The sequence below is a fragment of the Suncus etruscus genome, chromosome 17 (genome assembly GCF_024139225.1).
Source record: "Suncus etruscus isolate mSunEtr1 chromosome 17, mSunEtr1.pri.cur, whole genome shotgun sequence".
NCBI classification, from domain to species: Eukaryota; Metazoa; Chordata; class Mammalia; order Eulipotyphla; family Soricidae; genus Suncus; species Suncus etruscus.
In genome coordinates, this window is record NC_064864.1 from 41,375,396 (window position 1) to 41,402,558 (window position 27,163).

General features: G+C 49.0%; 2 protein-coding genes across 2 annotated transcripts in view; one reads left to right on the plus strand and one right to left on the minus strand.

Moving 5' to 3' along the window:
• The window catches only part of CRTAC1 (cartilage acidic protein 1), a 541,606-nt gene that overhangs the window by 118,341 nt on the left and 396,102 nt on the right, over positions 1-27,163 (minus strand). The gene's annotated exons all lie outside the window — the stretch shown is intronic.
• On the plus strand, positions 445-26,498 carry HOGA1 (4-hydroxy-2-oxoglutarate aldolase 1). The gene is made up of 7 exons (XM_049764317.1): positions 445-713; positions 17,512-17,640; positions 17,830-17,957; positions 18,413-18,547; positions 18,707-18,803; positions 20,380-20,513; positions 25,596-26,498. The coding sequence occupies exons 1-7, from the start codon at positions 503-505 to the stop codon at positions 25,743-25,745; spliced, it is 984 nt and encodes a 327-aa protein (XP_049620274.1). The 5' UTR covers positions 445-502; the 3' UTR covers positions 25,746-26,498.

The window sequence follows — 27,163 nt, forward strand, 5'->3', positions numbered from 1 at the left end:
AGGCCGGCCCCTTCCTTCACTGCTGTACTGTGGGCCCAGCTCAGGCCTGTCACGTGGCTGACAGCCCAGGCAGGAGTTGGCAGGCATCAAACAGCCCAAGGCAGCTTCTCACCCAGTGTGTGGCTCCTCCTACAGGGCAGGGCAGTCTCCGCCAATCAGCTCAGCCTACAGCCCCGGCGGTGCTGCAGGAAGCTCCAGAGTGAGAATTGGAGGAGGCAGCCCAGCCCCCATCTACAGCTCTTGAGTGTGGGGACCCCAGAAGCCAACCTTCTGGTTCTGGGTAGTGGTATTTCCCAACTGCTCACAGGGGGAGGGAAGACCCCTGTACTCCAGGCCTCTGACCCTGGAGACACTCTGTCCTGGTCGGATTCAGTGCCCACTAGCTGGGGGGGGGCCAACAAAATTTTAACTAGACATATTGATCATTAACTCGGGTAGGAAGGAGTCCAAACTCGTCTTTCCTCAGGGCAGAGACCAGCTGGACCCCAAGCTGCCTGCAGAGATGCTGGGGCCCCGCATCTGGTCCTCTGTGTGGCCTGGGTTGAGCAGGGGCTTGTCCAGGAAAGTGGGGGGCTGGACCTCAGGAGAGAGAAAGAAGGTGGACATTGCTGGCATCTACCCCCCTGTAACCACCCCGTTCAAAGCCACAGCGGAAGTGGACTATGGGAAACTGGAGGAGAATCTTCACAAACTGAGCACCTTTCCCTTCAGAGGTAAGTGGGTCCTGTTCACTGTGTGGATCTGAGTAGAAGAGACCCCCAACTCCTCAGCCTTAAAGAAACCAGAGGAAAGGACACATGCTCTCCCGAGCTTCTTGAGTACAGTTGGATCCCTGGGGATACTTTTTGGAAACATTATTCAAGGCACAGAGGTTTCCAATACTGTTTACGGTAGGGCTTTATGTACACAACATCCCACAAAACACCCTCCACCAATGTCCCCTTTCCTTTGCCATTTTTACCCAGCCACCTTGATAAAGTCACATTATGTTACTTTGGGCCAAATTTTATTGAGTGGGTCATTTTACTGTGAAGAGAAAGAGGGGACTCTGGTCTGGACTCAGGAGACACATGGAGTCAGGAGCTCCCTGCTGTCCTGTGATCTGTGGCTGAGTTTCACCTGCCTTAGTTTCCCAGTAGTGAACTACTCCAAGTCCCTTCTTGGGCCTTGTTATTGTGGAAATCCAGCCAGTAATAGGTTTGAAAGTCCCTGGTCAGCAAGTACTCTGCAGATCGGAGGGCAGCCTTGCCTACTGGCTTCACTCCCAAGAGCTTTGTTTGCTCACTCTCTGGGCAAAACCTCTCTTGCCTGAATGCATTCCTATCCTGGACCTCTGCCTCTCTTTCCTCTTAACACTTCTATGTCCTCTTTCTGAGGTCAGGGACAGAATTACAAGGGTGACTGTCAACACATAACGAGGCAGAAGCACAAACAAGGGAGGAGAAATGGCCTATTCCTGCTGTTGCCCTCCACCATTACCTACCACTATTACCTGTGGGAGGACTCACAATGGTCACATCTCCCAGATGGAAAAGTGGAGACTCATGTGGCCAAAGACATACCTAGCATTCGGTTAAATGGAGTTGGATTTTACTGCACAGCTATTTAGGTCTCATTTCCCCACACTCACTGTTGCTTTGCTAGATGAGGCTGCTGCCATAGATAGGGTCTGTTCTGCACCAGCTCTGAGAATGAAAAAGCTGCTCTGAGGCTGTGCAGTGGAACTGTTAAGAACATGGAGTCCAGGGACCAGAGCAGTGGCGCAAGCTGTAAGGCATCTGCCTATCTGCCTTGCACGCGATAGCCTAGGATGGACTGCGGTTCGATTCCCCCCCCCCCCCGCATCCCATATGGTCCCCCAAGCCAGGAGAGATTTCTGAGCACATAGCCAGGAGTAACCCCTGAGCGTCACTGAGTGTAGCCCAAAAACTAAAAAAAAAAAAAAAAAAAAAGAACACAGAGTCCATGGGCCAGAGAGCTCAAATGTAAATGCTATGCATGAAGATAATTTGATCTATCTTTGATAGATCTAGTTTGATCTCTGAAAATATATCTTTTCCCCACCATGAAACAGTACTATGAGGTGTAGCCCAGGAGGTCCCTGAGCATTATTCAAAGTAGACTGGATAATCCCCAGTTCTGCAGGGTTTTGAGCAACACCACAACCTCAGGCCCTTGCATTGAACCACTGGTCTGATTAGCTGAGAATAGCTGAGAGAGGACTCCAGGCCTCTTGAGCACCATCTGGACTCCTCTTGATAATAAATTAAAATAATTTATTTTAATTAAATAATTAAAATAATAAATTAAAAAATAATAACAGCGGGGCTGGAGAGATAGCATGGAGGGTAAGGCGTTTGCCTTTCATGCAGAAGGTCATCAGTTCAAATCCCAGCGTCCCATATGGTCCCCCGAGCCTGCCAGGAGTGATTTCTGAGCATAGAGCCAGGAGTAACCCCTGAGCGATGCCGGGTGTGACCCAAAAAACCAAAAAAAAAAAAAAAATAACAGTGGGCCGAAGAGATAGCATAGAGGTAGGGCGTTTGCCTTGCATGTAGAAGAATGGTGGTTTGAATCCCGGCATCCCATATGGTCCCCCGAGCCTGCCAAGAGCGATTTCTGAGCTCAGAGCCAAGAGTAACCTCTGAGTGCTGCTGGGTGTGACCTAGAAACAAACAAACAAACAAGCAAACAAAAATAACAAAGAGATAAAAGTATCACAGGCACTGGATCATCCTCCCAGCTCCACCACTATTTAGCTCTTTAGTTTCAGGCCTTGGTCTTCCTATCTGCCCCATGGAATTGCCACACCAGAGGATGTGAGAAGAGTTTGAAAATAAAAGTGGAGGAAAACTAGAGTGTGTTATGCATCAGAGAGCATTTGTTGTCTGGCAGAAGAGACAGATCAATAGGCTGAGTACGTGCTTTGCTTTTGGGAGGGTGGGGCTACATCATCAGTGCTCAGGGGTTACTACTGGCTTTTCACTTAGGAATCACTTCTGGCAGTGCATGGGGGACCATTTATCAGGACCAGCTGTATGCAAGGCAAATGCCCTACCCTCAGTATTTTAACTCTGACCCCTGAGTGCATGCACCTCAAGTGGCCTGGATTCAGTCTGCTGGTCCCTGAGCACAAAGCCCAGAATAGCTCCTTAGCACTGCTGGGTTTGGGCCCCAAAACAGACAGCATCAGTAACATATTAATGGTGTTGGTCCAAGGGAATGGTGAGTAGAATGCTAGTTCAATTGGTCCTGGACCATAGTTGCTTAGTGATAATAGATGCCACCCATAGCTCCGTTGCTGAGATGATGTGAGATTTCTTTGCTTTTTCTTAAATGGTTTTTGGGCCACAGCTGTTAGTACTCAGGGGTTACTCCTGACTCTGTGGTTAAGAATCACTCCTATCGGGCTCAGAGGACCATATGGAATGCTAGGGATTGAACCTGGGTTGGCCGAGTGCAAGGCAAAATCATTCTAGGATAATGAGTTTGGTTTTTTTTTTGTTTGTTTGTATTTGTTTTTTGATTTTTGGGTCACACCCGGCAACTCTCAGGGGTTACACCTGGCTCTATGCTCAGAAATCACTCTTGGCAGTTTCAGGGGACCATATGGGATGCCAGGACCCAAACCACCGACCTTATGATTGCAAGGCAAATGCCTTACCTCCATGCTAACTCTCTGGCCCCAATAGTGAGATTTTTTTAGGGGACATCAATTGCATTGTGAGTGCCCAGTTTGAACAGCAACACTGACTCTAATTTCCACCTGGGCTCAGCTCCTCAGGACTGGCTGGTTTGGATTAAGGTTCTCTTGGAGCTAAGTGACTGTCTTAGAGGAGGAAAGACTTACTCAATCGGGCCCGGAGAAATAGCACAGCGGCGTTTGCCTTGCAAACAGCCAATCCAGGACCAAAGGTGGTTGGTTCGAATCCCGGTGTCCCATATGGTCCCCCGTGCCTGCCAGGAGCTATTTCTGAGCAGATAGCCAGGAGTAACTCCTGAGCACTGCCAGGTGTGGCCCAAAAACCAAAAAAAAAAAAAAAAAAAGACTTACTCAACCGTCCAAGTTTAAGGGTACCCCAATGCTGTGGGTGGAGAGGGGGACTTTGAAGCTGGTATCTGCCTGTCACCCAGAGAATCCACATAGAACACCACTCTCTATACCCTGCCTCCAACTTTCCCATGTAGTGGCCATTGCAGGGATGAGGACCAGCAGCAAAGGCCACAATTGACTTGACAGACCAGAGTTGCCAAATCCACCCAACTGCAATCTCCTTCTCCATCTCACCCCTCTCTTGCTCACACAGGAGCCAAGAAGGGGGTGCTATAGAGAAAGATTCTAGCATCTAGAGTTGGAAGAGAGGTAAGAATACTAGATCTGGGGCTGGAGAGGCTTGCATGCAGAAGGATGGTGGTTCGAATCCTGACATCCCATATGGTCCCCCGAGCCTGCCAGGAGCAGTTTCTGAGCATAGAGCCAGGAGTAACCCCTGAGCACTGCCAGGTGTGACCCAAAAACAACAACAACAAAACAAAACAAAAGAATCTGGGACTGGAGATAGTATGTGAGAAAAGGTACTTGCCTTGCATGGGCAGGCCCTGGTTATTGCTCTAGTATCACATAAGTTGTCTGGGTAACACTAGGAGTGATCACTGAGTACAAGATCAGTAATAAGCCCTGAGCACAGCCAGGTGTGACCAAAAATCTTCATCGTGCCAAAAAAATTAAACAAAACAATCTTGGTTGTGAGGGCCAGAGTAATAGTACAATGGGTATGTGCTTGTCTTGCACACAGCCAATTTGGGTTTAGTTTCTAGTACCCCATATTGCTCTTCTGAGCTCCGTTAGGACAGGACTGATTTCTGAGTAAAGAGTTAGGTGTGACTGTTGGGTGTGACACCCCCACCAAAAATTCCTGGTTCTGGAGCCCGAGAGATGGCTTGAAGGTCTGGAGCACATACTTTGCATGGAGGGGAAGCCCTGGGTTTGATCCTGCATAGTAACACATAGATTTCTGAGAACTGCTAAAGTAACCCTTCCTCAAGCACCACTGAGTGTGACCCCAAAAACAAAGAAGCTGGAGAAAGAGTACAGCAGGTAGGGGACTTGCCTGGCACATAGCTAACCTGGGTTTAATCCCTGGCATCCTGTATGGTCTCCCAAACCACTAGGATTGATTCCTGAAAGGAGAACCAGAAGTAAACTCTGAGTACCACTGGGTGTGGCCCCAAAACTCAAACCCCTCTCTTCTCAAGAAAAAGCATCATGCTGTTGACAGTTCCTCTGGCCCTTCCTAAAGGGTAAACTTTTCTAAAGCGGTTCCTTCATTTATGAGTGACAGCTGAATCAAAGGGGACATGATCCTTTTGAGGAGCCAAACTCACAGCTGTGGCACAGAGAATGGGAGCCAGAGGGTCTTGTCTCTACTCTTGAGACATACTCTGAATGCCCGGAAGTGATTGGTATCTAACTATCCTAAAATATGTTTCAGGAGGCCAAAGCAATAGCACAGTGGGTAGGGCATTTGCCTCGCATACAGCTGATCTGGGTTCAATCCCTGCCATTCCATATGGTTTCCCAAGCCTGCCAGGAGTAATTTCTGAGCATAGAGACAGAAGTAACCCTTGAGCACCACCGTATGTGGTCCAAAAACAAACAAAAAGTGTGTTTTGGGTGGAGAGAGATTTAAGTTGGACTGAGCACATTTGGCCAACCCCACAACCCCACATATCCCTAATCACTAGGAGTAGTAACCTAGTAGCAACAGGTATGACCTAAACTCACTAGAAAAAGAAATCAAATCTGTGTTTCTTTGTGTGTGTGTGTGTGTGTGTGTGTGTGTGTGTGTGTGTAAGGTTTTAGGGTCACACCCAGCAGTGCTCAGGGGTTACTCCTGGCTCCATGCTCAGAAATTGCTCCTGGCAGGCACGGGGGACTATATAGGATGCCGAGATTTAAACCGATGACCTTCTGCATGAAAGGCAAACGCCTTATCTCCATGCTATCTCTCCGGCCCCCAAATCTGTTTCTTTGGTTTTATCCAAGATCCCAAGTCCTTCAGGGAAGGACTTGCAGCCCAACACTGGGCTGCAGTGGGAACCATGACTTATCCCATTGTCCTTAATAAATTGATGTCAAAGAGGAGCTGTAACCTTGGTTAAGAGTGTGGTTCAGAAGCACCTGCTTGCTGCCTGAGGCCCTGACTTCAGATCCCAGCCTGGCCTACACTGCCAATCATGGTCTGTTGCATCACAGAAGGTACATTCTTGAACTGCAACAAACTGTGTGTTTTATTAATAAAATTAATTAAAAACAAATTATTAGGGGCCAGAGTGATAGCACAGAGGTAGGGCATTTGCCTTGTATGCTGCAACCCAGGACAGGCCTGGGTTTGATCCTCGTCATCTCATATGGTCCCTGAACGTAGAGCCAGGAGTAAGCCCTGAGCACAGTTGGGTGTACTTTTCCCCCAAACCCAAATAAATTATAATTCATCATAAAAGCAAGAGGTAGGATTCCCAACCGACCTGGAATGATTCACACAGTGAAATTCCTTCTGACTGCCAGCTGCTCAGTCTACTGCTTCTCTCCACACACCTCAGAGTTCAGGTTGTTTCAGAGTAAGCTCCCTGCAGGTCCTTCTCTCTAACCCCTGCTCTAGAAGTGGATGGGGGCTACTAGTAAAAAAAGAACAGGTTCAACTGCAACAGGGTGTGAGCCACAGATGGAGGTCTCAGATGCCCACCCAACTAAGGGGTCCCTACCCTCTGGAGACCACCAAAAGAAGGAGAAGCAGAGGCTGGAAGATGAGAAGGACAAATTGAGGAGCATGACAGAAGGCACAAGAGGCACAGAATCAGAAAGAAACTTGCCTTTTCCTTGGGTATAGGAAGTTCAGGGTGTTGAATAATTGTTGTAATATTGTTTTTGCCTGTCATCCCACCTGGATTTTCCAGGTGGGGGTGATTAAGGAATGAAATAAAAAGCTTGTTGGGGAGGCATAGGGAGCTCTTTTGCCAGAACTGACGGCTGGTTCAGTTTGCTTTTTGGAGCTGGCTGCAACTGACAAAAGACTTTCCTTGCTGAACCTTTGGTCCCCTGATCTTTTGCATTCGTTGATTATTTACTCCGGACATTATTATCAAAGTCTCCCCAAAAGGGGGGACGGAAGGATGGGATTCAATTTATCTTTTTGGGAATCATTCTTTGACTTGGAGACCATCAACAAGGGGTTTGACCTCCCCCCACACAGGGTGTCCTCCCTAAACCCTTGCCACACTAGACATGAGGAGGTGTGGCCTCTCCCCATCCTGGCCCCCAGCTGCCTTCCTCACAATGGAGTTCATTGCTGAGGTGGGAGGGGCACCTTTAGGGAGGGTTGCTGAGGAGGAGCAGCTTGGCAGACAGACCTATGGGGAGCCTGGCCTCCATCATGAATCGAATCACCCAGGCTCCCTAGTTCCCAGTGTGCTTTTAGCTCTGCCTGGGAACCTGGAGACCTTCTTAGAGTTTGCTCAGCTGCCATCATGCAAGGTGGTACTGGGGACTGCCTTCTTCCTCGGGGTTGGAGGCTTCATCATGTGGGTTGAGAGGAAGAGAAGGCGGAAATTAGCCTGGAAGAATTCACATGGTCGGCCCGAATGCCGTAAATTCAAAAATGACAACTGGATAAAATCTCACTTCAGCCGCTTCTCGGAGGAGAAGTTACCTTCCGGCAGCAACATGGTTGTTACCACAACTGCCACTAGCAGCGTGGTCACTGCTACACAGTGTGACAGTAACTGTGGAAAGGTCTCCACCCTTCATGAGGACACTGTTGGCAACATGAGGCCAGAGGAAGAGATGACCAGCCAGCAGATGACGGCTGGGACCTCAGTAGTCAAGAATGGCCACAGGGAGAACGAAAAAGCCCTGAGCACAGAAGATGCTGCCTGGGCTGCCGTGGTTGCCTGTACCAATGAGATTGATGCCAAGGGACGGCAGCTGGCGAACTCCATGATTAGTTGTGCCAACAACTACCAGCAGTCGGGACATCTGGAGACCAAGGACTTCAGCCCAGAAATGTTGAAGGGCTTCGAGGATGTGGAGATAAAGATGAAGACGAATTTCATCTCCCAGCGAGACAGTGGCGTTGCTGGGATGAGCCAACCACACTCCTTCCACAATCAGAGTAGCCAGAGCCCCCGGATGCCCCAGAGCCAGCAGAGCTTCCACAGCCACTACAGCCCACAGGGCAGAGTGAGCCAGCAAAGCTACCACAGCCACCACAGCCCACAGAGCCACCACAGTCCACCAAGCTACCACAGCCCACAGAGCCACCTGAGCCAGCAGAGCTTCTACTCTCCGCCTTACAACACTCCGACTTGCTACTACAGCCCTCAAGGCCAGTGCAGCCCACAGAGACAACACAGCCTACAGGGTCACCCGAGTCAACAGAGCTACCACAGCCACCGGAGTCACCAAAGCCTGCCAAACCCTGGGAGCCTCCACCAAAGCCATCAAAGCCAGCAGGGTCATGGAAGCCTCCTGGGCTACCTAAGCCAGCAGAGTCATGGAAGCCTCCCGGGCTATCTAAGCCAGCAAAGCCATGGGAGCCTCCACCAAAACCAGCAGAGCCATGGAAGCCTCCACCAAAGCCACCAGAGCCATGGAAGCCTCCAGGGCCACGAAAGCCAACAGGGCAACCTAAACCCTGTACAGAGCCAGACAAGCAACCAAGACTCTTAGGGCTCTCAGGGCCCAAAGAGCCACCCACACTCTTCAGGCCCACAGAGCCTCAGTCTGTGCTGTGTCTCCTTTGAGGCCACGTCAACACAGACGCAGCTGCCCCTTCCCCCACAGGGCTGGCACAACATGCAAGTCTGTCTCCTCTTCTCTGGGGAAGCTTGGGCAGCTGCCCAAATACCTCCTTCCTCCAGGTCCCACAGGGATCATAGGCACCTTTGGCTGGAGTCTGCCCCTGGTGGGGAGCTGGAAGGAAGTGAAGGACCTGAGACCCACTGAGAGAACAGATAAGGCAGATCCCAGGAGCAGCTGAGAGACCCCCCTGCTGCAGATGCCTGGGACGGAGCCAATAAAGCCTTGTACCCCTCACTTTGTTTCTGGGCACTGTGTGGTCGCCTTGACAAGAGCAGTGGAGCTGTGCTGGGCAGCAGGCTGCTTCCTCAGTCTTTTCCCAGGGCCCTGGAGCTTTTTCCTAAGACTCCATCAAAGAACTTCATCAAGTTTCAGATTCTGGGATAGGTAGCTCTGGGATCCTAACCCCCTCCACCCCAGTTGTGGCCAGGGAAAGAAAAAGCATCAGGTATGTGGGGTGATGAGAAGGAACAGAGAGGAGAGATTTTTCGAAGCAGAGAAGTCAGCTAGGTGGGAGATCTTCTTATAATGCCGTTCCTGGAGCCGGAGAGATAGCATAGTGGTAGGGTGTTTGCCTTGCATGCAGGACGGTGGTTCAAATCCCAGCATCCCATATGGTCCCCCGAGCCTGCTGGGGGCGATTTCTGAGCATTGATCCAGGAGTAGCCCCTGAGTGCTGCTGGGTGTGACCCCCCCAAAATAATAATGCCGTTTCCACACTATTTCTGAAATTGGGGATTCTGAAACAGGCAGAAACTCTGCCACTCCCCGTTCTCTGCATCTAAAATGATACTGTCTTTGGGGGGGCTTGGATGGCGAGTATATTTGAATCCCTACAATATGATCTTTGTAAGCTTACTGTTAATTTGAAAATACTTTAAAAGTGAAAGTAAAAAGTTGACAGGCCCTCCCTTAGTCATGGCAGTCAAGTCAAAATCTTATTGCAGTGTGCTACTGGGAAAATGACTTCAAAGCTACTAATTCAACCATTCTTGCTTGGTTTGTTGGATTTGGAGCCTCATACAGCCAGTATTTAGGGGCCACATCTGTGTGTGTGCTCTGAGCCATACACGGCAGTGCTTGGGGGACCATATATGATATGACATGGATTCAAACCAGAGGAGAGGCTATAGCAGCATGTTTTTGTTTGTTTGTTTGTTTAGCCACACCCTGTGACACTCAGGGGTTACTCCTGGCTATGCACTCAGAAATTGCTCCTGGCTTGGGGGACCATATGGGATGCTGGGGGAATCAAACTGAGGTCCGTCCTAGGCTAGCGCTGGCTAGGCAGATGCCTTACTGCTCCGCACCACCGCTCCGGCCCCCATATAGCAGCATTTTTTTTTTTTTTTTTGGATTTTGGGTCACACCCGGCGGTGCTCAGGGGTCACTCCTGGCTGTCTGCTCAGAAATAGCTCCTGGCAGGCACGGGGGACCATATGGGACACCGGGATTCGAACCAACCACCTTAGGTCCTGGATCGGCTGCTTGCAAGGCAAACGCCGCTGTGCTATCTCTCTGGGCCCACAGCATGTTTTTAAGCTATCATGCCCATCAGTACTCAGGGTTACTTCCAGCTCTGTGTTGGGGTGGAGTGGTGTTACTAATGGTAGTGCTGAGGGGTTCATTTGGTTCCAGGGATGGAGCCCAGGCTTTCCACAGACAAAGCAAATATTTTAGCCTTTCAAGTAATCTTCCCAGGAATGTTCATTGCCTCCCAATGGGAGGTTAGGAATTATAGGCATCAAAAAGTTTTGCTCAGACAGATTGGGGACTATTTTTTATTTTTTTAGAATTTCACTTATCGGTACTTTTTTTTTTTTTTTTTTTTTTTTTTTTTGGTTTTTGGGTCACATCCAGCAGCACTCAGGGGTTACTCCTGGCTCTATGCTCAGAAATCGCTCCTGGCAGGCACGGGGGACCATGTGGGATGCCGGGATTTGAACCACGGACCTTCTGCATGAAAGGCAAATGCCTTACCTCCATGCTATCTCTCCGGCCCCAATCGGTACTTTTTTTAACACCGTGTTTTACGAAGTTGTTTATTATACAGTCATTTCTGGCCTTAAATGTTCCAACACCAACCCTGCTACTAGTGCAACTTTCCCTCCACCGTTGTCCAGCTTCCCATCCACCACCAAAATCTGTCCACACAAAATAATTTACTCTATATTGGTTGTTATGTTAACTAAATGGTAGAATGATTTAACTTCAGTTACAGAAAATTTGTAAAAAATAGTTATATCTTCGAATGGGGTTATTAAACTATTGTCTGAATGTTTACTAAGTTGTTGTTATTTTTTTTTTTTTTTTGGTTTTTGGGCCACACCCGTTTGACGCTCAGGGGTTACTCCTGGCTATGTGCTCAGAAATTGCCCCTGGCCTGGGGGGACCATATGGGACGCCGGGGGATCGAACCGCGGTCCTTCCTTGGCTAGCGCTTGCAAGGCAGACACCTTACCTCCAGCGCCACCTACCCGGCCCCAAGTTGTTGTTATTTTTGTTTGTTGAGTTTATGTGGCTTCTATGTTAATTCTAATTTGGAGTGTTCCTAGTAGGATATCAGTATTGAGGAATTTGGAGATGTTGCACGGTCATGTATGTTAATACATATGAGGCCATATTCTCCAGGAACACCAGGAGGTGGGCCCATGAGTTTACATGATGGCAACTGTGGGACATGTCTGTAGCTGTCAGTGCTCCAGGAAGTAAAGAGGCACAGGAGGAGATTGCCTGCCCTAACTTCTAGAAGACCCCAGAATTTTCAGCGTCAAAACAGCATAAATGGAGTTTTTGTGGGTTAAGTGTCTCTGCAAAGATTAGTGATGGAGCAGTGAAGTTGGACTATTGGCACAGCAACTGTGAAGGCATGGGTGCAGCTGAGAGGGCTTTGGCAGGACTAGGACTTTACCCAACTCCTCCTGAGAGTGCCTCAGTTTTCAGCCTTGAGACTGGTACACCCATGAATTTTTGTAGCTTAGCTTCTTTTTAAAGAGTAGCGTGTGTCTCTGGAACTGGCCAGTGAACTGACATGTTTGTGGCAGTGGGATGTTTGTTACTTTTTATGCAACAAATCATTCACACACACTTCAAGAGATAGAGCTGTGTGTATGAACGAGGCCAGGTGATGGGACCATCTTTGTCCTAGTGATTCCTGATGTGAGATTAGTATATAGACTTAGTGGTGTGCTGGCGTGGTGGGGGTCTAGGAAAACCTCTGCATGGCACTGTTCAGGGCTGCCCCAGGGGTGTTCCAGGCAGAGAATGGGGCATCCTGAGTGAGCTACAGGGGGGCTCTAGAAAGCCGGAATATTGAGAGGGAGGCAAAAGACAGAAGGAATTGTGTGAAGAAGTGACTCGAACTCAGAGCCAGGAAGATTGAGAATAGAGTCCACGTGAGCCGCCAACCCCCAGGAGAGCCAATTGGAGAAAGTTTGCTCATCCCACAGGTGGGTGCTCATCAGATTGGAGGATTCTGTGCATTTGGGTGGTGCTCAGGGAACCTGGGGCTCCTGCATGTGAAGCATGTACTCTGGCCCTTTAAGACATCTCCCTAGCCCCTCTGTGTTTTTGAGGGAGGGAGCACTAGAGGAGAACAAAGGGAAGATGTACCATGAAGAAATTCTGGGACCAGAGGCAACAGCATCCCAAATGGAGTGTTTTGTCTTATGGGGGGGGGGGGCTGGTGTTTGGCAGAAGTGGTTTGAGTATAGCTCTCTATTGTCTCCTCACCCCATCATCAGCACAGCTTCCTATCACGCAGTGCCTGCTTCCACTCAAGCACTTCACAAATCACATCTCATTTTAACTTGTCAGCTCTTTTTTGGTTAGTTTGGTTTTGGTTTTTGGACTCCACCTGAGAGTGCTCAGAGTTCACTCCTGGCGAGGCTTAGGGGACCATATGGAGACCATATATAGTACTGGGATCCAACCAGTGTCAATGATACACAAGACAAATGCATTAACCTCTACACTACTCTGTCCCATACAGCTCTTAGTTTTGGTTTCTGGGCCACACTGAGCGGCACTCAGGAATTATTTTTGGTGGGCTCAGGGTATGGGATGCTGAGGATTGAACCCAGGTTGGCCACATGCAAGGCAAAAACCCTACCCACTGTGCTATCCCTCTGGTCCTCCACAACTCTTTAAGGGTGTGGAGTGCTGATAAGAGGAAATGTAAGTTTTTCTTTTTTCTTTTTCTTTTTTCTTTTTCTTTTTTTTTTTTTTTTTTTTGGTTTTTGGGCCACACCCGGCAGTGCTCAGGGGTTACTCCTGGCTGTCTGCTCAGAAATAGCTCCTGGCAGGCACGGGGAACCATATGGGACACTGGGATTGGAACCAACCACCTTTGGTCCTGGATCGGCTGATTGCAAGGCAAACGCCACTGTGCTATCTCTCCGGGCCCAAAGTGTAAGTTTTTCAAACCATTTATTTGCCTAGAAAAGTCCTACCCTGAGGATGAACCCCAGCTCCAAGTGCATCACACCCCTGACCCTTCCCCAGCTCTGCTCCTTCCTTTCTCACTATTCTCAGCACCCTACAACCTGGAACCCTGGCTCCTTTCTTCCTTTTGTGCCCTTCTCAACACTGGAGGAGGCCCAGCAGGCCTGATCCTAGATCCTTAGACAAGGAAGAGGGACTGTGTGTTTTGTATGACCTCTCTGCTTCTTTCCTCTCCCTCTCTCTCCTCCCCACCCCTCCCCACTTCTCTCCCTCTATTCTCTTCCCCCTTCCTTTTCCTCCTCTATTTCTCTCCCCTCCTCCCTTCTTTTTTCTCCCTCTCCTCCCTTCAGACCCTCCCTCCCCTCTTCTTCCCTCTCATTTCCTCTGCCTCATCTCCTTCCTTCTTTTTCTTTTGTCTTCACACCACACTGAACTATGCTGAAGACTATTCCTGCCTGGGTTTTCCAGGGTCACTAACAGTAGTGCTTGGAAGACCATGCAATAGTAGGAATGGAATATGCCCCCCCGCCCCCCCCCCATGTGCTTCAACCCTTTGAACCATCTTCCCAGCCTACTGTGCATTTTCTAGTTTGAGCCCTTAAGATAGCCCTCTCAGGTAGGCCTGAAATGAGTTTATTGTGATCCCATTAGAAAAGAAAAAGGAGTTGAAGTAAAAAATAAAAAATAAAAATAAAAAAGGAGTTGAATGGGCAGCTCAACAGGCTTTGTTTGTGGGAGACTAGGTTCTTCCTGGCACTAGCACTGCATGGTCCCCCAGCACTACTGGGAGCAACCCCTTGAGCACTGAGCAGGGGCATGGAAGGCTAGGGAGATTACTTAAAAGACCAGAATGGTTAGGTTGATGTAGGAGCCCAGGGTTTGATCCTAGACCCAGAAAAAAAGAGAGGAGAGGCAAAACCTGGAAACTGTGTCAGGATGGGCCTGAACTTTCCTGCTCCCAGCTTCCTCTTTCCAGGGTGCCATTTTGCAGGCCTGTGAGGTCTGGTGCTTCTGCCATGAGCAGAGGATCAGGCAGGGCAGTTTCACCACCCAGCCTGCAAAACCTTGCTGTCCTACAAGAGACCAGTTCCACAGAGAACTCTAGAAGCATCTGGAACTCACCACCAGAATGAGGGGTGGCTGGCGTTGAAGTAGTCAGGGCAAGCACAAGCTCGGGCTCCCTTGCTGAGAAGATGGTGTTGGTGTCTGAAGAGAAGAGACAGCACAAGCATGAGCTTTCACAATGGGGGATGTTGGGTCAGTTGTGGCAGCCGTGTCCTGTGCCCCATTCTAGGGTGGGCTGCTCTCCTCATGCGGGAATCCTGGAGAACAGGGACTGTTATGTCACAACACCAATGGAGGCTGTGACCGCCAGATGCTAGGGGACACAGAAGCTGAATGAATGTTAGTCCCACAAGATACTCCTTGGTGAGCCAAGGTGGAAAGAGGGGAGCAAGGGGAGCATCAAACTAGCAGTCCAATGAGAGGTTTCTAGGCTTCACTCAGTGAAACCGAGTGGTGCCATAAATAGAGTAGAGAGGGCTATTGGAGTGACCCCAACTCTCCATCACACCATGTCCTTTCAGACGGATTCATGGGAACAACCATCTTTGTGCTCGAGCCAGGCAAAAGGTCTGCATTGGCCTGTACTGTAAGCCTGGGGCACTGGTCAGTTCAGGAATGCCCTTAGAGTCCAGATATGACCCACCAGAGCCCACAGAACCCAACAGGGAAGCTTCTTCCCAGAAGTTGTCACATTTTCCCAACTCAAGCCTTAAGCCAATCTGAATTTCTCCTAATCCCAGTGTGTCCTTGTAAATTTTGGGGGGTGAGAAGTTGAAGAGCATAAAGAGAAGGACAACATTGTAATAATTTTGATATTTGAAGAGTCGTCCAGAGCACATGGGGTTAAGGCATTGCATACCCAGAAGTGAGCACTGAGCATCATCAGGTCTGGCCCCATCACTCACCCCCTCAAAAAAAACCTTGACATTTGCAATAGAAAAAAATAAGGGAACATTTCCCACTAAATGTCCTCAAAGGAAGAATGAAAAATCATGCTCGAACCTCACAGGAGAACATATAGCAATTAAAAATCATGAATCAGTGCTATGGAGTACTGCTGCGAACAAAGCTTAAAGCAGCATTACATCAGGGTCATAGAGTTCAAAGACAGAAAGTTCAAAGGGCTGGAGTGCAAGCTTCGCATGTATATGACCCAGGTTCAATCTCTGGCACTGCATGTATGTATTAGTTCCAGACCCAGGATCTGTCACACAAAGACCACCAAGGAGACAAACAGTAATGCAATAGGCAAAGGAATTTTATTCCTCAGAAATGGTGACCCCGCCACTTAATAGGCAAGCACTTTTTAAAGTGGATTTGGGGATTTTCCACATACAAAGTTGACCTTTACATCAGGGGTCGGGGCCGGGTAGGTGGCGCTGGAGGTAAGGTGTCTGCCTTGCAAGCGCTAGCCAAGGAAGGACCGCGGTTCGATCCCCCGGCGTCCCATATGGTCCACCCAAGCCAGGGGCGATTTCTGAGCACATAGCCAGGAGTAACCCCTGAGCGTCAAACGGGTGTGGCCCAAAAAAAAACCAAAAAAAAAAAAAATACATCAGGGGTCTATAGCCTTATTTGGATGTCCTGATCGTTGTGGTATTTCCTGGTATTTGACCACGAGGCCAGTGTTTGTTCACAAGGCCAGCTCCTGGAACAATCACAAGGGCCATTTCATGGATTTCTTGCCCCATTGGTGTCTTTGGGCCCACACCCTTAAGTTTCAGGCCTGCCAGCAAGCAGTAGCAGGCAGCACTATATACAGAAGCAGAATAAGCAGAAGTTAATTCCAAACTTACATTTCCTTCTAGCTTTTAACACATGCTTCCCTGACACCACTAGAAGTGACCCTTATACATCTTGCCAAGACTTATCACTGGCACTGCCAAAAGTGGCCCCCAGACTGAAAATTAAGAAACTTAAAAAAATGGCAAATGGCTGGTTATATAAGTGTGATTTAATGTCTATAACAGAGAGAGAGAGAGAGAGAGAGAGAGAGAGAGAGAGAGAGAGAGAGAGAGAGAGAGAGTTTGTACAGGGGTTAAGATACATAACCTTGGGGCTGGAGAGATAGCATGGAGGTAAGGCGTTTGCCTTTCATGCAAGAGGTCATCGGTTCGAATCCCAGCGTCCCATATGGTCCCCCGTGCCTGCCAGGAGCAATTTCTGAGCATGGAGCCAGGAGTAACCCCTGAGCACTGCCGGGTGTGACCCAAAAACCACAAAAAAAAAAAAAAAAGATACATAACCTTGCATGAGGCTGATCCTGAGTTGGGTCCCAACTACCCCATATGGTTCCTCAAGCACTGCCAGGAATGATCCTGAGCACAGAGCTAGGAGTAAGTCCTTAGTACTGTTGAGTTTGATCCAATTCCTCCTCCAAATAAAGAAATCAAATGGCAAGCACTAGAGTGTATTTTGTCTGAAGTTCATAAGTCTATCAAGGATATTAAGATAGCAATGGAAACTAGACAGAGAAGAGGATGTGGCAGGGCATGGCAGGGCACAGCAGGGCAGTCGTGAGAGTTAGGCACAGAGATGGAAGCTTTTATCTTTTCTGAAACATTCTTTAGACCAAATAGAAGTAGAACTAATGGCGTCCGTGTGACAGGGGAAACAGACCCAACCTGCATCAAGATGAGAATGTAGAAAAGAACAGTGTCGGTAGGGGCTGGAGAGATAGCATGGAGGTAAGGCGTTTGCCTTTCATGCAGAAGGACGGTGGTTCAAATCCCGCCATCACATATGGTCCCTAAGCATGCCAGGAGTGATTTCTGAGCCTTGAGCCAGGAGTAACCCCTGAGCGCTGCCGGGTGACCCAAAAATCAAAATAAAAAAAAAAAGGGGGGGGGGAGGGCCCGGAGAGATAGCGCAGCAGCGTTTGCCTTGCAAGCAGCCGATCCAGGACCAAAGGTGGTTGGTTCGAATCCCGGTGTCCCATATGGTCCCCCGTGCCTGCCAGGAGCTATTTCTGAGCAGACAGCCAGGAGTAACCCCTGAGCATCGCCGGGTGTGGCCCAAAAATTAAACCAAAAAAAAAAACAGTGCTGGGGGGTAAAAACCAGGTGTGTATGTGTGGGGAGCGATGTTCTGGAGGTTCATGAGTGCCTAGGAAGGGGCCTGCTGATTGTGGGGGTCCTCTCTTGCAGGCATCGTCGTCCAAGGCTCCAACGGGGAGTTTCCCTTCCTGACCAGCACCGAGCGCCTGGAGGTGGTGAGCCGTGTGCGCCAAGCCATGCCCAAGGACAAGCTCCTGCTCGCCGGCTCTGGCTGCGAGTGTGAGGCTATAATTCAGGGCTGAGGGGTGGCTGGGTGTGAGGGACGTTGGCTCCATTGCCCCAAGGCTGGGTTCAGATACCTGTTCTGTCTCTTCTGCACCCCTGGCTGACCCTGAGTCCTTGCCCAGGCCTTCCTCCTGCTCGCTCCCCTCCATGGCCTATAGGGAAGGTCCCATCTTTCCTTTACAGCCACCCAAGCCACGGTGGAGATGACCCTGAGCATGGCCCAGGTCGGGGTTGACGTTGCCCTGGTGGTGACTCCTTGCTACTATCGCGGTCGCATGGACAGCGCTGCCCTCATTCACCACTACACCAAGGTGAGTTTGGGGTTTGGGGTGGATTTAAGAGCTGGATGCCCAGGAAGTTGCCTGAGGTGGGGAAAGCCAAGGAGCTGCCTGCAGGGAGCCAACCTCAGCTGACCTCCCCTGAACAGCAGCTCTCAGGAGAGGGGAAGGCGGCCAGTAGGCGCCAGTGTGAGCACTTGTGAACCAGCCTCCCCAGGCTGTCTCACTTCCTCCCCTCCTTCAGGAGCAGTTAGGGGACCTTTCTCTTAGGGTTCATGCGGGAATAGAAACATGAGGGACTAAACTTGTGCTGGCAGATAGGAAGTGCTGGACCCTGTCTTTGCTCTGATTTCCACCTGGGTTCTGAAAACATGGCGTCTCATCCAGTTATGAAGCTGTCTAGGCTGCCCCTTGGGGACCCAGTCACATGGATTGTGGACCATGCTTCAGTTTCCCAGGCTGTGTGCTCCTTTCTTTGTGCTCCCCAGGTTGCTGAGCTTTCTCCAATCCCTGTGGTTCTGTACAGTGTCCCAGCCAACACAGGGTTGGATCTGCCTGTGGATGCAGTGATCACTCTGTCCCAGCACCCCAATATTGTGGGCATCAAGGACAGCGGTGGTGATGTGAGTGGTAATGGCTCTATTGGGGTTCCTTCTCCTTTGTGCCCAAGTGGCTCTGAGTCCTACTTCTGGCTCCAGCTCCTATTTGGGTTTCATCTGCTTTGTGGATATGTGGGACTTCTGAGTTTTGGGGCCTCTCTTACCCCAAGTTTGTTGTTCCAGGTGACCAGAATTGGGCTGATGGTTCACAAGACCAGAAGGCAGGATTTCCAAGTGTTGGCCGGCTCTGCTGGTTTTCTGCTGGCTGCTTATGCCGTGGGTAGGACCCTGACTCTGGGAGAGACTGGAGGAGAGTTGGGGCTGAGGCTGCAACTGGTCTCAGACAGTGGCCTGGTGCCGTGTGTGTGTGTGTGTGTGTGTGTGTGTGTGTGTGTGTGTGTACCTAATTGTGTATGGGAAGAGCCCCATGCACTATCTGTGGCTCTAGGAGGGCCCAGGGCCATTTGCATGGAACCCGGGCTCCACCTTTAGGGGCCAGGGTTAACACCTCAATCTCAGCCACTGAAGCATTTCCAGGGGTGAGGAGGCTTTAAGGCTCTCTCTCTCTCTCTCTCTCTCTCTCTCTCTCTCTCTCTCTCTCTCTCCTCTCCTCTATCTTCCTCTCTCTCTTCTCTCTGTCTTCCTCTCTCTCTCTCTCTCTCTGTCTTCCTCTCTCTCTCTCTCTCTCTCTCTCTGTCTTTCTCTCTCCCTCTCTGTTAGATTCTGCTACAGCTCTTGTCTGTCTGGGATGAAAATCTTTGAGTTTAAGCTGAAATTGAGGCCTTGGACAGAGGGACCTGTAGGGATGCCTCCTTTCATTTGACTGAGTCAGTTCAGATTTGAGTAATTTTCCTTCCTTTTGGGGGAAGAAAGTCAGAGAGAAGAGGACAGGGCAATCCTATGGTGCTTAGATACAGACTCTGGGATCATGCTTGCAAAGCATGTGCTCCAGCACTTGGAGTGTCTGTCCAGGCCTGGAGTTACTTTGCCAGTGTAGCAGGGACCTTCTTCTGCCAGAGTGATGACCTTCTTTTAATCTCTGCAGACAGGGGCTTGTTTTGGGGGCTTTTGCACCTATTCTCTCTGCTACACGTTGAAGCCTCTAGAAACAGTGCAGGGGAAGGAGCCCTCTGAGAAGGGTGGATGAGCAGGGCCTGGACGCTGAGGTGGGGCAGTTGAATTAGAATGTCAAGTCTCAGCGCTGCCATCTGTCCCTGTGTAGACATGTGTGCAGACTGGACTGGGAGATGGTGTGAAGGCAGGTGAACATTCTGCTGGAATCTTCTGTGTGCCTGTTCATAGTAGACACATTCACAGGTTGGCAGGCTTACCAGAGCCAGCTGTAGTCATGGCCAGTTTATGAGAACTGTGAGAACTGAGATAACTAGCGTGTCAGACGGGTGCCAGTTCTTGTCACCCTGGGAAGGGAAGCACTGGTTTCTTCATTTGGTCCTGCTCCACCTTTCCCCATTCCAGGAGGTTGCACTGCCAGCAGGGAATAAGACTTTGGCAGGACGTGGATCTGGGGTCCAGAATCAGGGGGCAATTGAAGAAGCCCTGAACCTGTCCACTGGCCAATGAGGCATTCCCCTGGGGAGTGGAGGTGCAGGGCTGGGTGCGTCTTTGCATTGATCACCAAGCTCTGCTTTCTGGCTTTCAGCTTGCTGGATTCTTCTCCAGCTATTCTGGCTGTTTTGTCCTGGTCACTTCACAGAGCATGCGAGGCTTTGACACGGCCACACCAGGACATAGAAACCCCTCGCTGGTCTCTAGAGGGATGGTGTGTGTGTGTGGGACGCAACATAGCAGGGCTCTGAGCAGAGGCTCTGTCTGATGTTTCATCTCACTCTGAGCAGGAGCTGTGGGGGGTATATGTGCCCTGGCCAATGTCCTGGGCGCTCAGGTGTGCCAGCTGGAGCGACTGTGCCTCACAGGCCAGTGGGAAGACGCCCAGAAGCTGCAGCACCGCCTCATTGAACCCAACACCGCGGTAAGTTCCCTGATATGGGATCTGTCTTTGGAGATATCACAGGCAAGTACAAGTGTCCCCACACAGGTTCTTCCTTTTCAGAAAGTTCTTTGAGGTGTTGCAGCATAGATCACCTTGTGTCTTCCCAAAGAAACTTGGTTTTGGTTCTCAAGCTTAAATAACATCGCTGCTCCTGCAGGGTGCTGGGGTAAACTGGCCCTAGGACCCAGGATTATGCTCCTAGGTGTCATGGACAGAAACCAGTCTGGAACCTTTCTCAAACATGCCTTCAAGAGGGGAGCATGACTTTTGTAGCATTGTGGGATGGATGCAAAAATGGCCACCGAGAATGAAGTTGGGAGGTGTCTGGTTTCAGAAGGCCCCTATCTTCAGATCATCATTCCTGTGGTCTGGCTGTGTATCCCAGTCCTGTGTTGGACAAGTCAAGAGGAGGCCAGATTCAGTGACGGTCTTTGCAAGAGGAGAGAAAAGAGCCAGATTGGGGCAGAGGGAAAATTAAATGTGTCTCCTCAGGAGAAGTCTGGTTTGTTATGCTTTGGGACTTGGAGCCACACCTGGTGGTGCTGGGATCTCCTTGCTTACTACTGGAGATATGGGTTGTTACTCCTGCTGATACCAGAGATCAAATCTGCTTGCAAAGTATGAATTCCAGCCCACTGAGTCATCTTCCCAGCCCCGTGGACAGGTTTTTCATGTGGGCTTTGAACTTTGGCTTTGAAATAATTGCACAGATATGCTTGCTTTGCTCCTAACCTGAGGAGAAAGTGATAGGGCTTATGAAGCGATTATAGCAATTATATTGTATGTTTCCACAGATGCTCTTCAAGGTGAGGAAATTCCAGGGCCAGAGATTTGGCTCAATGATTCAGTAATTGCTTTGCCTTGGGTGTGAGACCCAGTAATACAGACGCTTTTGTTTGTTTTGTTTATTTTGGTTTTTCGGTCACACCTGGTAGCACTCAGGAGTTGTTACTCCTGGCTCTACACTCAGAAATCATCCCTTGCAGGCTCGGGGAACTCTATGGGATGCCGGGACTTGAACCAGGTCTGTCCTGTGTTGACTGTGTGCAAAGCAAACACCCTACCATCATACTATCACTCCGGCCCATAGACATTTTTTAAATGAGAAAGTTCCTCCTTATATTAAGTTGAGACAGGAGAGAGGGAGAGAGAAAGAGAAGAGAGAGAGGGAGAGAGAGAGAGGAGGGGAGGAGAGAGAGAGAGAGAGAGAGAGGAGAGAGAGAGAGAGAGAGAGAGAGACAGGAGAAAGAAGAGAGGAGAGAGAGATTTTGTGATTTGAAGGACCATACCTGATATCACTCAGATCTTACTCCTGATTCTGGGATTCTCCTGATTCAGGGATCTTTCCTGTCAGGGCTCAGGGAACCCTGTGTGTTATTGTGGATAGAATTTAGGTCAGTTGTAATGCAAGGCAACCAACCTACACTATCTCTCAGGTCCCTCCAGAATGTTTTACGTAATCATGATATTTTTTTGATAATTAAACTTTGTTGCTCTTCAGTATTGATATTATCACATAATTATTTTCTTCTTTAACCTGTTATAGTTTGTTACATTAATTGATTGAATATTGAACCAGATTTTCATTCCTGGAATATCCCTATGCACTATGTATGTACATATATATACTATATATGTAGTACATATATGTATATATGTACTACCCTATGTAGTCTTGGTGTATAACTATTTTTCTGTCTTGCCAAATTCCATTCGCTATTATTCTGCTTGGATTTTTCTGTCTCTGCTCATAAGGGTGTTGGTATGTATTTTTCTTTTGGTATATATTATTGTCTTCCTCATTCTCTTCCTTTTTCTTCTTTCCTCTTTTACTTTTTTTTATCTGATTTTGCTATCAGAATAAAAATAACTTTATAATTTATTAGCAAGTGTTCCCTCTATTTTCTGGAAGACTGTTGTTAAGTACTTTTTAGAATTCTCTAGTGAAACCATCTGGGCCTGGAGATTTCTTTGGGGAGAGTTTTTTTTCTTTTTTTTTCTTATTTGTTTGCTTTGTTTTTGGGTTACACTCTGGCAGCATTCAGGGACTATTTCTGGCTCTGTGATTAGAAATTGCTCCTGGCAAGCTCAGGGGGCCATAATAGATGCCGGGATTCAAACCACCCCCCCACCCCCCACCCCCACCCCCATCCTGGATCAGCTTTGTGTAAGGCAAATGCCCTACCTACCTACCTATCTCTCCAGCCCTGGGGGGAGTGTTTTTATCTTATATTTTAAAAATAAGTAGTTTAGGTAATATAGATAATATGGTGTGTGTAGGAGGGTTGGGTAGTATTTTTTTTTTTTTTTTTTTTTGGTTTTTGGGCCACACCCAGCGGTGCTCAGGGGTTACTCCTGGCTGTCTGCTCAGAAATAGCTCCTGGCAGGCACGGGGGACCATATGGGACACCGGGATTCGAACCAACCACTTTTGGTCCTGAATAGGCTGCTTGCAAGGCAAACACCGCTGTGCTATCTCTCCGGGCCCTTGGGTAGTATTTTTAAAGCTATGACTGGGCACTAGATCCAGCTGAGGTTAGAGGGGTCTTCTCCTGCTGTCCAAGAGCTGCACTGACCTTTCTGCTGAGTGTGTTGAAAGAAGCAATGGGAGGTAGACAAAGTTCTGGGTTTTTTTTTTTACTAGGCCTCTCTGAGGATGTGCTCCTGGAGCAGAGGGAGTGGAAAAAGGGAATTTTCCACAGTGGAATTGGGGTGGGAGACAGAAGTCCCCATTTTTCTTAACTTGGTTGGATGAGGCCACGTTTGTTTTTGTTTTTTTTTTCTTTTATTTTCTGGGGTGATTGGCTGGAGTGGTATATTTTGTTTTGTTTTGGTACCACACCCTGCAATGCTCAGGACTTCCTACTAGCTCTGGACTTCTGGCTCTGAACTCAGAAATTATTTCTGATGGTACTTAGGGACCATATGGGGTTTTGAAGATTGAACCTAGGTCACCGTGCAAGGCAAGCACCCTACCCACTGTGCTATCATTCTAGCCACCAGGAGTGCTGTGGCCATTGTTAATAAGCTTTCTATTCATTAGGCTGCCTCTTTCCTGGTGCTTGGCAAAGAGAGCAGGCTTTGGAGGGTTTCTGTGACTATTGTCAATTCAGGGTTTCTAGCTTCTTTAGCTCCAAGTTTCGGCCAGGAAACTTACCCCAGGAAGCATCTGCTTTCTCCCATTCCCATTCATCTATGAGGCAGAAGGTTTCAGAACCACTAGGACAGGACGTGGTGGCTCTTGGGGCATGGTGGAAGCATCGGACTTTCTTCCTCTGAGCCCTGGGACGTGGGGTTGATGGTACCATTTTACAGGTGTTCACAGGGCACCGTGGAAAGAGAGGGTGCTGGCTGTCCTGCTTGTACTCTGAGTGCCTTCCTGCCCTGTTCTTCATCCTGTGCCCTCCTGTGTCAGTGCTGAGTACACATTCAGGAATGTCTTGAACACTTTTCTGCTGCCTGAATTGTAGACTCAGTTACCCTGAGGGTGGCTTGATGTCACCCTATTGCCCTGCCCTATTTGAACACAATGTGCTTGCTTGGGCCTCCTACCCCAGCTATATTTAGGACTTTCCAAGGACTTAACACCAATGAGTTCCATCCTCTCTCAGCTCTGAAAAGAGGCCAAGCCAGAGATCTTCACATACCTATGGTGGGAGAAAGCTTTCTCTAGATAGTTCCATATCCATCCTCTGGTGAAAGGTAGAGGTTATTGGGACATTGTGACTGGGACCAGACCCGGGAGGAGGATGACCCATTATCAGAGATGATTCTGTTTGGAGAAGTTCCCTTCCTTCCTTCCTTCCTTCCTTCCTTCCTTCCTTCCTTCCTTCCTTCCTTCCTTCCTTCCTTCCTTCCTTCCTCCCTTCCTTCCTTCCTTCCTTCCTTCCTTCCTTCCTTCCTTCCTTCCTTCCTTCCTTCCTTCCTTCCTTCCTTCCTTCCTTCCTTCCTTCCTTCCTTCCTTCCTTCCTTCCTTCCAAGTGGTTCCCAACCTTTTATCCCATACTCCTTCTTTTACTCTCTCTCCCCGACTCACACCCATTATTCATTCTCCCAAGGCTTGACATGTCCCGAGAAACTTTTTATTAAATAATAATTATTTTTCTAGTTTTTAAGTAGTTGAAAGTTCATTCAATAGTTCTTATCTACTTGAAATGACCAGGCATGCCAAAAGCAGAGATATTTGATTTTTTTTTTTTTTTTTTTTTGCTAAAAAGTCCATACATTGGGGCTGGAGAGATAGCACAACAGGTAAGGGCTTTTGTCTTGCATGAAGTCAACCCATAGTTGATCCTTGGTCCCTTGAGCACAACTAGGAATGATTTCTGAGTGTAGAACTAAGAGTAACCCCTGCCACATGTGGTCCCAGATAAACAGACAATTCATGAAGCTTTCAAATGATTACAGTAGTTTTAGGCTTCCCATAAAGAAATGTCAGTGATTATTTAGTCACCTTATCTTGTTTGCTCAGGGATAGGAGGTTATGATACTGGAATCAGAGCGATAGCACAGCAGGTAGGGCATTTGCCTTGCACGTAGCTGACCCAGGTTTGTTCCTGGCATCCCATAAGGTCCTTGAAGCCTGCCAGGAGGAATTTCTGAGTGCAGAGCCAGGAGTAACTTCTGAGCACTGCCAGGTGTGCACCCCCCCCCCCAAATGAGGTGATGATGCAGACAGTAGAGTTCTTAGGCAATGCCCCCAGCTCATAACCCCTTTGTCTGCCTCCTAACCCTGACTTCTCAGGCCTATTTCCAGAAATTGGGACTGCAGTTCATAGCCCCCAAACTCCAAGCATTTGTGCCTTCTCCCCTCCCAGCTCAGGAACTGGATTCTCTCTCTCACCTGGCAGGAGCTTTGCTCCTAAAGTCAGTGGAAACACTTCCTTTCCTTATCCAGAGCCTCAGGCCTCCTGTTCTATTTACCTTCTGCTCTCTTGCTTGGGGCTCCCCAATCATCTTGGGTATCCCACTTTCCCTGGAAGAGCAGGAGGGAAGAGACACATACTCGGGACCCCAATGTCTCTGATTTTTCAGCCTCTTCTCACAGGCCCTGTTTCTTAGGTGACCCGGCGCTTTGGAATCCCAGGCCTGAAGAAAACCATGGACTGGTTTGGCTATTATGGAGGCCCCTGCAGGGCCCCCTTGCAGGAGCTGAATACCAAACAGGAGGAGGCGCTGCGCATGGACTTTACCAACAATGGCTGGCTGTGAGCTGGGATGCCCAGCTGTTTACATCTCAGGCGCCAACCCTGTGCCTGGCATCCACAGAGCAACATGGAGGCCTAGAGGGCAGACTCAAGGCTGCTTCCCTTTTGTCTCTCAGTCATCCCTCTGCAGGCTCTGCCTTGTACACTCATTTTCAGTTCTCCCGGCCCAGGGTTTTTCCACATCTGTGCTTCAAATCTGGGCCCTCAGAGACCTTCTTTCTGGGAAGAAGCCCTCTTTTCCTGTACTCTCCCCTGTGCTTCCTCCTACCCCAAGTCTTATGATTTAGAGAGCAGTTAGGTCCAGACAGTTAGTGTTTCTTACATTGGGGTAAAATGTGAACTTGGAGAGGAGTTCGGCACCCAGTGACCTGACCAGCCTTGGTGGCTCCTAAAAACCCAATTTCTGCCTCCTTCCATAGGAGGCACAAGCATGAAAACCTGGATTAGAAAGTTCCCTGCTCTTTGAAGGGCTCCTTCCCAAGCTGCATTCCAGTGCCCTTTCCTAAATCTATTTTGATTCATCCTCTTGTCTCTCCCCTGGATCCAAGCCCTCAAGTGCCCTGTGGCGGCGTGGTGGCGTGCCAGAACTGGTCACTAATGACACCTGGTGGCCGAACACTACATTCTCCACCACTATCCTCACAAGCCTGGTCTGAAACATGAGAGAAGGGGACCTGGCCTGAGATTGGGACCAGGTTCTCTGTATAATCACTCTGCTTTTATTGTTAAAATGATGAATTTGTACTGCAATAAAGTTAATAAGTTAAAACAGTGTGGCCATGGACAGACAGACATTCCTCTGTTAAGTGGATCTAGTACAGTGGGTAGGGTACTTGATCTGTGGCACCTTATATGTTCCCCCAAGTCCCACCAGGAGTGATCTCTGAGTGCAGAGCCAGGAGTAAGCCAGCAGCACTGCCAGGACTGGCCCCAATACCAAACCAAATAAACAAAAAGAAGCTGGCTTGGGGCTGAAGAGATAGTACAGGGGCTAAGGGCATGCTGGCTAACTCTGATTCAGTTCCTGGTACTGTAGAGTCTCTAGATCACTGCTAGGTACAGACCTGGAGGCTCCTGAGCACCATCAAAATGGCCTGGTGATCCCTTGCACTACAGGGATCAAATAGCACCATATCCTCAGGCCCTTACATTGCTCAGTTAGTTAAGAGTCACTCCGGGGCTTCCTGAGCGTTGCTTGGGAGGTCTGTTGTGTCTTCCCCAATTAACCTGTCAAGAGACAACAAAGCTACTTTCCCCATCTTTAAGGCCTAACAACAGTGAGTAAACATAGAAATAAATTAAGATTAGGGGTCAGGGCCCGGAGAGATAGCACAGCGTTTGCCTTGCAAGCAGCCAATCCAGGACCAAAGGTGGTTGGTTCGAATCCCGGTGTCCCATATGGTCCCCCGTGCCTGCCAGGAG

Bases quoted from the DNA above. Each gene is read 5' to 3' on its own strand.
- HOGA1 (XM_049764317.1), top strand. From the start codon at position 503: ATGCTGGGGCCCCGCATCTGGTCCTCTGTGTGGCCTGGGTTGAGCAGG. The intron at 17,641-17,829 runs GTGAGGCTATAA...TTTCCTTTACAG, and splicing joins CGCCGGCTCTGGCTGCGAGT to CCACCCAAGCCACGGTGGAG. The intron at 18,804-20,379 runs GTAGGACCCTGA...CACTCTGAGCAG, and splicing joins GCTGGCTGCTTATGCCGTGG to GAGCTGTGGGGGGTATATGT.